The following is a 12,712-nucleotide window of genomic DNA, read 5'->3' as shown; positions in this document are numbered from 1 at the left end:
AAACAATCAAATCGTCTTGAATGTGCTTAAAATAAAGAAGGTGACTTCAGCTCAGGGTTCGCCTAGACAACAGACTGGACTGCAAACAAAACAGTGAAGCAGTATACAAGAGTGACATGACTTAAATTTCAAGCAGACTGAAATTGAGGGCCTGTCTTAACTCAGAAGAGGTTTGTAAAAATCCACTAATCTCTCATAATTAAAGTGTGCAGGATGTGTCTCAAAGGAGCAGTCGCTACACACACGCAGCAGCATGTGCGCCTCCAAACTTACAACAGGGGAACAATCGACAATCCTGTGTAGTTGTAATCGTTTCTCGGAACATCGGCACTGAAAAATATTTTAGCAAATCATTTAAAAAAGGCTTTCATCACAGCATTGCTCGCTCTCTCTCCACTTCGCAGTGCAGAATGTGAAATCTGTGCTTTCATTAAAGAGGTTGTCGAGAAAAGTCAAGATCATCCCACTTCCCCATGCTGGAGATTTTAGTTTAATAGTAACAATAAATAAAGTTACTTTTGAAATTAATCACACGAGTGACATCAAGACCCAACATAGAGTGAGACTGTAATAAAAATTGATCTGGTTGTGATTGTGTCCTGAAAACTTTGCTTTAATTTTTCTTTTTTCTATCTAATCATATAAAATCATAGTCAGATAGAGTTTCATGAAACAGGAAGGGCAGGTTTCCTGAAGAAAGAAGTTTCAGCCTGCATATGTATTAAAATAGTTCAGACTACTCCTTATTTCAAAGCATTAAAGGTTTAAAGAATAAAATCTAGACATTTTGAGTAATTGGATAAGTAGCCAAGCAGTCAGCCAATGAGACAGGCACAACAACAGTGCTAACCAATGTAAACTCTCCAAAAGGGTGAATAAACACTATAAAAGATGGGTGCAAAAGAGGAACCTTTGGTTGGATCCTCCAGGCAGCTTCGAGCCAAGATCAAGATGGACAAAGAACTCTGCAGCTGAAGAAGAGCCGGGGCCACAGAACCGAAGACTGTTCTGCACATGGGGACCAACCCGTTAGCCCCGCAACATGTGGCTTCAAATTGCACTTCTCTCATCAGCTGGGTTCAGACCCCAAAGAAAAAGACCAAGGCAAAGATGAAGATAAAGACAAAGGCAAAGAGGAAGAACTGGTGTGTTCCTTCCATGAGACCAGCTCGTCTACATCTCGATGGACCAGAAAGATCGTGAGACGAGGAGAAAGGAGCTACAGAGCTGCAAGACAAGAAGCTGAGGACCGCTACGCACAAGAGGAAGTCATACTAAGAGTCTAAGTCAGTACCCTTCTTACCAGCACCCAAGTCCCGTGTGACCTCACTATCGAAGCAGAGATGGAAGCTCATCAGACCTGCAGGGATGTCTGCTCTCATCGATCAGCGCTGGGAGCCTCCTGCTGCTGCAACACCTCCTTCATCATCAGGTCAGTTCTGGGGTTCAAGATGCCAAACTCGGTCCGTCTCTGTCAAAGGTTCCCTTTTTTAGTTCTCAGTGTCAGCATTAGGGAGAGATAGCCTAGACGATTGATTTTATTTATTTGATTATTTCTGCTATTGATTTAAGCTGTACTGACCCTTGCAAAAATGCCTTACTAATAAGATAATTAGCATTAAGAAAATCTAAAAGATGTTGTGGACATTCAATTAATGAGTCACCTTAAAGTTCTTTGATGGTCGTAAAATAGCTATGAAGTTTGATTTTGGGGAGGAAAAAGTGGAAAATGTTTGATAGGTTGCTTTTAGCCAAAAACTATATGTAAAACAACATCCTTGGGACTCGCCCGAGTCACTAAAACCAACCTGGTTCAGTAACAAGTGCACATTGTAATAAAAAGAGGAGTGACCGTTAACAGGTGTGCTCTGTGGAGTTGACTACAGGCTGCTCAGTCTGACTAATCATGGGGGGGAAGAAGGGTGGGACATTTGGATGGAGGATGTCAGAAACCAGGCAAATCTTTCTCTGCCCCAGCTTAAGGGGCAGAGAGTTCACTTCAGTTCTGGACAGGGTAACTCCCAGCAGATTTAGGAAACTCAATTCACCCGTAAGGCGGAGAGCTGGTAGCACATCTCACTCCTCTCAGGAGAGGAAGTAGAGAGAAAAGGGGGAGGAGGAGGTGTTGCACAAGAACAAGGTTTTTCCAACAGGTTTGGCTTATTCTACCAATAAACTTATGCAAGCTCTGAAAAACACACAGATGTTTTGCATGGGTGGCTGGATTTCGATATTGTTTGCAAACAAAAGTACCGACTCCTGTTGCATATTTGCACATGAACAGAAAACTATTGTTTGGTAGCAGATTGGGGTGGCGAGCTGGTTCAGTACTCCAACAAACACAACCTTGTTTCCTCCAAGGAAAGCACAGGTTATAAGTTTCAAACTAATTTCACTGGCTGAGTCTTGACGTTCACTCTTATTTGAACTTAAACCGCACAAAGAAACAAACAACTTCCTTCTCCAAACAGATACACACAGAGAAACACAGACAGATACTGCCTTGTTTCGAAAACAAAATCACTACGAGCCAAACACGAACTACCATCCAGCACAGTGTGCTCTAGAGGAGCATTTCAAATGGACATGCAGAGGCAGAATACCCGAGTCAAAATGTTGCACAACATAAAATATAGGAATAAAAATATAAACACACCTACAATCTCAAAGACTGACAAATGAATCCCTTCCAAAAGGTTCATACACAACTACCTTAATTATATTGTTGTTTTCCATTTAGCAGATGACAGGTCTCCATGTGTTCTTTATAGAAAACCTTTTTTCAAATGAATGGTACAAGTCATTTTCTGTAATACAAAAGGTTACAATTATTTCCATTGCAATAATTAGGTTATAGGAAGAAAATGCAGTAACACTTTATTTGAAGGGGTGTGCATGACACTGTCATAAACATGACATAACAGTTAACACTAAAAGTTGCATTAAAAGTCCATTAAAAATGCCAACTTTGCATTGAATTATCATAATTTATAAAATCATGCAAAGTTGTCATTCTTAATGGACTTTTAATGCAACTTTTAGAGCAACTTTGCATTAAAAGTGTCATTATTTACCAAATGACACTCCATGACAACTGTCATAAACATTCATAAAGACTTCTTCATGTTCATGACAGGTGTTATGTCATGTTTATGACAGGGTCATGTCAGTCTTATGCAAACCCCTTCAAATAAAGTGTTACTGAAAATGGTATTTAATTTTTGTGTGTGTGTTTATGTGGGGGAGAATCTCTTTCCTCGAGTTGTTCCCATTTCTTCAGGGTCTGCAGCAGAATATATTTCTGATTATCTAATGGTATTTCAAAATGGGATCTCTATTGCATTTTAATTTTCACGTTTTAAAAACATGAATCCAGAAAATAGGTAATGTAAGGCTTGAAAAGTATGAACTAGATTTCCATCTGAATTTACCCTTTCAGATGGAAATATGTCTGGAACAATTTATGGAAGGTGGAAACAAGCGGCTCAAAGTTATAGTCCCAACAGAATACCACTGTTGAGTTTGGAGTGATTTTACTGATGTATAAGAATGTTACAAACATAAAACAATCTAATATACTACATGAGTGATTTTGCAAACAAAAACAACATCCATTTCCGATGTACAATGTGAAGCCAACACATAAAATGACTGAAACAAATGACTGACTTGTTTTCTACTCATCAGAAAGGCTCAACATCCTCCTCCATAAAAACTCACCCCATATTTTCAGAGTAATTTGAAATGTCCTGCCCTCTGTATTAAAGCTTTTTATGTGTCACAGTTCTTCTCTGCTAAACTCATTTGGCCCAGTATTAATGCAAAGTTGAAAAGAATTGCCTCAGAAAACCTTGCCAAGCTGTGGAAATATGACTTTTTAAGCATAACGTATAATACGCAGTGATTAAAATCAGCCATCAACATCTGTGTGGCCAGTTTGCAGACAAATATAGTTGTGCAAAGAAATGTCTATAAAATTACACACAAATGCTCAAAAACAAGAAAAAAAATCTGTATTTTCATCATACAATAAATTCTACTTTTACATTTTATTTGAGGTGTTCAGAAAAATACCTTCAACACATTTAATATTATTTGAATTTTAAAACTGCAGCACTCGTATAGCTGCAACATGGAGGTGCATTATAAAACAGGTTGATTTAATTTTTGACAGCTAAAATGTTTGTTTTTTTAAGACCAAATGAATCTTTGTTCATTGTGTCACATCTTACACTGTAGTTTTACCATTATAGCTTTACTTAATCCAGACACATTTTCCATTACTGTCTTTATGGCGTACCTTCATTTACATTTAAGTTTCCATTTTAAAAAAAAGCCCAAAATTTGAACTCTGATCCATTAAACCAATAAGTGGAACGTGTTTGTGAGGAACGGAAGCAGCAGGCATAAAATTACTCACAATCTCTCCAGTGCAGAGTATTCAGAGAAAACAAAGTCGTCCAGAATTTGGATCTTGTTGCTCCTCAGTGACCTGTAATAAAAGCCAAATAATGTCAGAATAAAACTAAACACATTAAGCAGGATGAGCCACCTACAGGACAGTGAGTTGGGGGGGAAAAAAGTAAAATGACTGAAACAAATGAAGCATTATGAGCCCTGAGTAACCACACAAACAACCCCGCGTTTTTATTCAGAATGTTTTTGTTTTTAGCATTTTCTTTCACTATGAAAGGAGAAGAACCATCTACCGGAGCTCTAAAGCACTTAAAGATTTAAAGATGTCTACTGTCTGAGAAATTAAATAATTTAAGGAACATTATACTTTCAGAGCAAAATCTTCTGCAGTCTCAAACACAGAGGGAGGGCTAAAGCCAAACTCCTTGAAAGAATCTAAATGTCAGCGGCAGATCATCTCCAGTCATCAGAAAAATTGGTGTTTATCGAAACAAATTTGACTTTAAGTCTGCTTGATCAAAATTTCCACCATCAGCAGCAACAAAAGCCCTGCAAATATATATAAAGTTATGGACAATGAATTGAGGTCAATTAATCTGTTTGTTTCAAAAATAAATTCTCAAATCATGCAAATAATGCTAGAAAATAAGGGTATTCTACAGAAACACCTTTTTTTTTGCTTGTCAAGCTGAAATATTTCAGCATATAAAATTTCAAACCCGTTTCAAATATGGTTGATTTTTATTGTGCTCTTTAGCCAAAGAGAAAGTAAGAAAAGAGATAAAGATTACACAGACATTCTCTCTAGCCTTGGATGAACCAGGACAAAAGAAAAAACAGTTAGTAACTTAAACGCTGATAAAACAAAAGGAATATACTTTCTTGGAAGGTGATGAATGAAGCACAAACAGCAGAGGGAACACGTTCTGGTTACACAAACGTAAAACCATTCCAATTAATAAAAATGACCCATTGTTATGTGCTGGGAAACAAAATGCTACTAAATCATGCAGAGTCTGGTCCAGGACAGGACATTAGCTACAAACTGAAGCAAACTAAGGTGAGCAAATGAAAAAATGAGAGGCTTAGTTACTAACATCCACCTAACATTCATTCTTTCTCTTTGGAAGAGTGTTCTGACCAAGATAATAATCGATTTTTCTTACTTTTTAAATGTCATATTAAAAGACTCGATAATAAAAGTTTGTAAAAGTTCACAACAGTTCAAGGTGTCAGGCAAAACTAGTACTATGAGCCTGGAAAATGCATTCTACCCCACCTTTAAAGGGGCAGTATTAAGTATTTTCCGGGCACATAGTGATTTGTGGAAATATGCGGCGCTTTGGGGGAGCAAGCGTTTAGGCACCCCGATTAGCTGCCACTGGAGATTGAAGGATCTCGCAAACATTCATCCAAGTATCAAGGCAACACTCCTAGTATGCCCTTGATGAGGGAATAACTTTATAACATGATGTAAAGCTTAAAAAACTCAACCTAGCATAAAACTGCATTGCAACAGTCTAAAAGAACTGAATTAGCATTTATTTTTTCTTATTTGCAGACCTTTATGCCCTTTCACATTTGTCTGAAACGACTTCACGACTTGCTGTTTTTCCAACAATAAATATATCTATAAATCTTCTTGCACAAATTGTGATGTAAAATGGGTTAGAGTTGGTGAAACTGACTTCCCATAAATGTTAGTTATTGAAAATTCCTCTTTTTAAGTTTTATGTAAAAAACTGGATTGAGGTTATGTAGTGCTGAACCCTCAGTGCTCTTCTGCACTAGAGCTACATCTACATGTGGCACAGGAGAAGGCTGGAATCAAACCATCAACTTTCCGGTTGCAAGATGATTACTTTTTTGTTGGATTATTTTACATGATTTTAATGTTTTTAATGAACTTTTGAGTTAAATTCAAACAGCTCTCCTACCAGCAGTCTGCTGTCATCTTAATAACACACTGTACTGTTCTGTGATCGACTGGATTCCTTGGTAACGATGCTCTGAATCTGACTCAAAACTGCTCATTGTGAATTTCGGGATAAAACACTGGCGATCATGTTTCCAGCACTCTGTTGTGGCTTTAATTACATACAGAGATTTTAGGTAATTCTTTTGGCAGAGCAACGAAGTGTGAAGCTGAAAACAGACGTGCTACTGCAACAAGTGTAATTGGTCTGTTTATTTACATTATGATCTTTTAAAGAGTTGCCTTCTGGCACATTTACAGTAAAATTCAATAATGTGCCCTTTATCTGTCAAATAATCTAATAAATAATATTTAGATCTCATTACGGAATAAAATGTTAATTCAGTTGCAGAGGGCCATTTTGGCGCTCAGTGCTCGTTTAACTCTGGCTCTGTTGCTTTTAAATGGCCTTGTGAAGAAATAAAAAGTAAATGGCAAGAAGTTTCAGTGCTTAACATTACTCTAAGTGTAACCTGGAGGGTCAGCCTGAGAGTGATGCACTGAATGGGAAATAACAGCTCTTTTATAGTGATTGGCACGATGTGGGATAGTAGGCCAGTCTAAGACCCATCCATCCATGTTTTATACCGAGGCTTTGCTATCTCCAGCATCCAGTATATAAGACACTGGGGAAACAAAAGTGGAGGTCACCAGTTTATCACACAACAGACAGCCTTGCACAGAAACACACCAAAGGGCAATTCAAAGTGACTGCACAAACAGAACAAGCAAACTCTCTAAGCAGGCGTGTGATTTGCCAGGAATTTTGCCACCATACTTCCCTCACACATTCTCTACAATTTGAAATGTTAACCACTAAATGTTTTGTAGATTCTTAGAGATTCTTTCTGGATCACTTTTTCAAGCATTTCAGATAAAAGCTACAATCTGTAAAACATTCTTAGCTTATTTGTAATAAGGGTTGGGGAGTAACAAGTACAATGTAACAGTATTATTTAATGTAATCGCAAAGCAAAAGCTACCACAATTCATTACAGTTACTAATGACAATATTACGCATCATATCTGTTGGGGGGTGGGGGGGTGGAATATTGCATCTCTATTTTTATTCATTTTCATATTCTTTTGAAAACTATTAATACATATGCAAATGAAATGAGGCAAACACCTTTTATTTACTCATTGTCTGAATTTAAATCAGACAAGACTTTTCATGTTTTAAGTCAGTTAGAATTACCAAAATAATTTCTCTTTGCTAAATGCCAGAATAATAAGAGTAAAAATGTGTCAAAGATTTTTTTATTTTTTATTTATTTAACTCTTGTTCAAATCACAAGTTTATCCATATTCATTATTATCTCTTTAAGCGGGGAGCTTCACAGGTCTGGCTCCTCCTTGGGGACATTTTCCAGATGGTGGAGGGTGATATATTCATCTGTTCAATTAACAAAAATAGACACAGTGATAAATAAAGTAAACTTTATAAAGCGCATTTTACAGACCAGAAACATATTGTGTTACGCAATATGAGATAAATTTATCATCAACATATTAATTACGTCAGCTCATATGTAGTTGTGAAATGAGGGAAGCTGTAGCACAAGTGGAACTATCTGTTTATGACAAGTAGACAACGTCTGTTTCTCAGGAAAAATACATTATTGTGTTTGGTCCGTATAACCTTTATAACTTTGCCGCTTTATAAATGTATAAAAAAATAAATGTGTGGACTTTGAAGTGATTTTTAATTCATAAATGCTCTAATCAAATCTATTTTTTAAACACAACTAAAGCAGCCGACATAAATTCATTTGTTTCAGACTTTGAGAGAGCCGTCCTCCCCTTCAAATCATCTCAGCGACTGTAATAATCTTCATTCAGCAGGTCTGCAGCACTGTTACTAACTGGAACATGCAAGCAAGACCACATATTCCCCATAACAGCATCCTGACACCGGCTGCCAGACGGATTTGAAATTAATTTTAAGCTCCTCTATGACTGATCCTAAATTGTGGAACAAATTGCCTCTTCACATCAGGTCCTCTCCAGCATTAGACATTTTCAAAACCTATTTGAAAACTCACTTTTATTCTTTGACTCATAATAAGAATAAATTCTTACTGCTGTAAGTGTATCATTTACTACTCAAGATAAAAGTATGAGCCTGTTATGTAAAATTTACCTTTTGAGCTTTATATGATACCTGGGGTGTTGCTTTGATTCTTTCATCCATATTTCATATATTATATCTCCCCTGGCAGTCATTATTAATTAATAGCTAGCTAGTTATTAAATTAGTTATTCAATTAATTAGTTATTGAACCAACACGTTTAATAAACTTAAACTTTTCAGTTTAAGCAAAAAAAATGCTTGCTCGTACAAAACACGGCCCATTTCCACAAAGCTTGTTGTTGGAGCTTCCACCTCACAGAGCACCCCTACCTCACCCAATCCCCACTCAGCTCCTCTAGACTAGTGGCAGCAGCGATTAGCAAACACCTGGTGGAATCTGCTGAGCTTATTATATAAACTACTTCTCAGTCAGGTTTTGAAAGGCTTTGTTGTGATGATGCACTGAAGGCGGACTGTCGGAAAGGGACAGAGGCCATATAGGTATAGATACATTATGTTGTGCTATTTTAAATGATTATCACTTCAATTTTTAGAGTTATTTTTTTAAAAAGCCCAACTAGGGACAGATGCTGCGAATTAGCTGTTGCTATTGCACCATGATGCAAACATGGGACTCCTGTTTTATTCAGTTTGTCTATGTCGATGTGTGTCTGTCCCTATCAAATAAACTTTATAATAATAATACAGATCATTTTCGTGACAACTGAAGGTTAACAGTTACTTGATTGTGCCATGAAATGGAAAATACTAAATATAGCTCTTTTAAATTTTGTCGTGTCTTTCTTTCATTTGTTTCTGTCAAATTTGTCCATTTAAAATGTGCAGTTCTTTGCACAACTGTTGATTCAAATGTATATTAATAAACTGAAATGACTTTCACCGAGTCTGAAAAGTCAAAAGTTGAAAAACATCTTTTAAAGACTCCTGAGTGCACGTAGACGTGGACGGGGTGAAGAGGGCTTAAATCCAATCACTGCTGAAAAAGACACATAAGTAAAAATGTCAAGGCCAAGCCAAGAAATATTTTAGAACAGATTTTTCAAGGCATAAATATACGGATGAGATGAGAGCCTTGATGAAAGGATTCACGATGGGCAGCTGGTATGAGCGGTAATCATTAAATATGAGCTGGTTTAACCTTTTCAGATTGAAGGCAGACTCAGAGCCTACTCTCAAATCCACCACCAGTTTTTAGAAATCACTCACCTCAAGGTGTGGTTGAGAGAACAAAAAAAAAACATGTTTGTTTGTTTTTTATGCAGCACATGCATCAAAATACTTCACTGCATAACATTAAAGGAAATATTAAATGATATATTCTCCTAGATAAGCCAAAACCTTTCCCTTACTTTCTTACATTATTAGGTTGGAGGTTTATTAAAATTTTGTGGTTTTCAGTGATAAAATTAATCCCCAAAGAAAAACAAATTGCCTAATAACTGTGCACTCAGTACATATTGAGGTGACTCATTCTGATGGCTGCTCATTTGTTCAAAGTTCATTTACCTCACAGGACACCGACTCAGCCAATGACAGTCTGAGGGACAAATGGCACTTGGCAGACATTTTCTCTCAGACATGAGAATGTCTGAGAGAAAAGAAAGGCATAGCAGCATCCCGTTTGTCATTGGGTTGATTAATAGAATTATACTACAAATCATATTTACTAACACATAAACAAATAATCATTTTCCCTTGCTCTAACAAAACCAGCCTACCCTCTAAATATTTATTTTTAAAATTATCTTTAAATTAATTACGCTTAAGAAGAAGATGGTAAAGTCCTTTAGAAAAATGACCTTCATTTTTGAGCATCCACTTGGTGGAAAAGAAGGGATAATTTAATAAATCAAACTTATCTCATTTTACAGTGCGGTGGAAAATACAGAGACAGTGAGCAAAACAGAACATTTGGTCGAAATTATATTTAGAGCTCTAAAGCAGTTAAGACTCTATTTTAAAGAACTGATTGTCGGCGGTTTTTCCCACAAAAACCCCCTGTATTTAGTTTACAGGGGGTTTATATGTTACCAAGCCGTTCTGGAAACCGTTTTCATATTCATAAAAACAGATTTATTTGAAAATGTTTAAGTTTACTCAGGTTATCTTTGGCTAATAAGAAAATTGGTTTAATGAAATGAAAAACGGGTACAGACACCGTCTATGAGGGGGAAAGAGTCCCTTATATATTTTGCATTTCTGAATCTGAGTCAGTTTCAACATTTTGAGCAAAGCCACACAAAACAAAAATGTTTCTCTAACATCAACGCATCTCGAAACTTTCACAAAGATTCAGCTGCTGAAATGGACCATTCTCGTCAGAATGTGGAGGATTTAAGAAGTTCTTCTCAGCAGGATTAAGAGGGTTGAACTTACAGCCACGTAACATTTGGTGAAACCAGGGGAACCTCCTCGAGGTTGACCTCCACACACCTGACGTCTGTTTGGATGCAGTCACAACTTTCTGGGTACTCCTGCAAAACTAGCAGCACATACAGACTAAATGCAATTTGAGAGATTTGCTTGTATTTGAACACATTAAAGACATCAGGTAAAATTTAGATGTTTTTTTTTTCTGTTAAAAGAAAGACAATCTTTTTAAAATTGAACAAGATCATTTTCATATTGCCTTGCATTTGATCAATACAGATTTCAATTCAATGTTTTTTTTTTTTTTTTTTTGTCGTATTAGTTTTGATGCAGTTCATAGAAGTGGCCAACAGTGGCAATAGATGTGTTTGAGGGGACAAGCACCATAAACAAATTATGAGTCATTTGATCCAGAACATTAGTTTCATGTGTCTGCAGCCATCTGGAGTTTTTTTTTTTTACCCCTGGGCGGAGAGTAGGCACCCCCTGCTTGCTGCTAAACGGGGCGATTAGGATCTGCTTGCTGTCCGTCACACTGAGGCCAAATACAGTGAAGCAAAAGCTACCATTTGACTTTATTTCGGCATTTAGTGTTAGTGCTACCTTTATTTCTGAGGAATTTTAGGCTTTAATTGTTTCACAAGCTGTACTGAGATTTGGAGGTTAGGAGAAGGCTTGCCCCGGGCATTTTGCATGCAGATGTTAAAACTGCAGAATCTGGATCTACAGATTTCTATAGAAATTAAGAAAGAATTCCCACCTAATGAATATTTGACTTGATGCACAGAGAAAGCACAAACTGAAAACATAATGAGAATTACTTACAGCATTCATTGAGAAAAGAAGAAATCGTTGGTCGGTTCTGAAGGGTTTCTCCGATGAAGTCTGCCAAACCGATGTTATCACCTGCAAATCACATCAAAGAACAACAAGTTGCTGATTTTGAATATTGAATTGAATATTTTTAAATCCATTTAAAACATTTTCTACATCTAATCTGGTTAATTTTTCATAATCATTTTTTTGTGTGTTTAGACTGGTACCCTGCAGGAGTTTTTAACAATTAATCTCATGTATGGTGGAGAATTTACAAACTCTGATGAGCCTCCTTAAGATTTTTTTTTCTTCTGAATGGATCATAATTCACCTCGCATATAGTGTTGTGCAGCTTTATAGAAAATTAATAAAAGAAGTAAATGTATATGACAAGGTGTTAACTGAGTATTTTGTTACTCAAGGTAAGATTTTTTTTAATGTAATTTATAGCAGCTCGATTTTAAGGGGAATTTTGCATGGATTAATCAAAACCTATTGTAATGAGACACAAAGTAAACACTTTCATCTGAATTTTCTCCATAAAGTTCTACGCAGCTTTCAAAGCATCTTATTTAGCAGTAGTTGATCATTTTGGTAGCATTTGTCTTGATATGAAGAGAAGAGTGAATTACTAGAAACTGTAGAAGAAATAAGATTTCTAATGAAAGCAAATATAATTTAAAATCCCCTGAGATATTCAAAAGATTAAGATTTAGAATGACAATGACATATTTCAGTTAAAGTTTATAGAAGTGAGATAAAACAATTTAAATCTCTTTCTGCATTTAAAAGAAATTTGAAAATCATTGATTAAACTGATGTTTTTTGTGCATTTCTCCTGTATTTCAAATATGTCTAATTCAATCTGGAGAGACTCAAACGGAGAAAGAAGGCGATTAAAAGAGTTTAATGACAAAATGAACATGGAAATAAAAAGTCCTTTGGCGTTCAGGGCCCGGCCAGGGACATCGAGCTGGACTTTGATGCAGCATAGGAATGTAGACCCCCCGGGGCCTGTACTGGTGGAGGCGGTCGGAGGA

General features: G+C 36.5%; 1 protein-coding gene across 1 annotated transcript in view; it reads right to left on the bottom strand.

Moving 5' to 3' along the window:
* The window catches only part of rxfp2a (relaxin family peptide receptor 2a), a 94,764-nt gene that overhangs the window by 41,449 nt on the left and 40,603 nt on the right, over positions 1 to 12,712 (bottom strand). The window contains exons 3-5 of the mRNA XM_015040465.1: positions 11,682 to 11,762; positions 10,863 to 10,968; positions 4,421 to 4,492 (exon numbers count right to left, since the gene is read on the bottom strand). Of these exons, the coding sequence (XP_014895951.1) occupies positions 4,421 to 4,492; positions 10,863 to 10,968; positions 11,682 to 11,762 (259 nt within the window). The remainder of the gene's footprint in view (positions 1 to 4,420; positions 4,493 to 10,862; positions 10,969 to 11,681; positions 11,763 to 12,712) is intronic.

The sequence above is a fragment of the Poecilia latipinna genome, unplaced genomic scaffold (genome assembly GCF_001443285.1).
Source record: "Poecilia latipinna isolate Pla-1442-1.1 unplaced genomic scaffold, P_latipinna-1.0 Scaffold510, whole genome shotgun sequence".
NCBI classification, from domain to species: Eukaryota; Metazoa; Chordata; class Actinopteri; order Cyprinodontiformes; family Poeciliidae; genus Poecilia; species Poecilia latipinna.
Note: the sequence above shows the minus strand (reverse complement) of the source record. Positions and strands in the feature narration are given on the sequence as shown.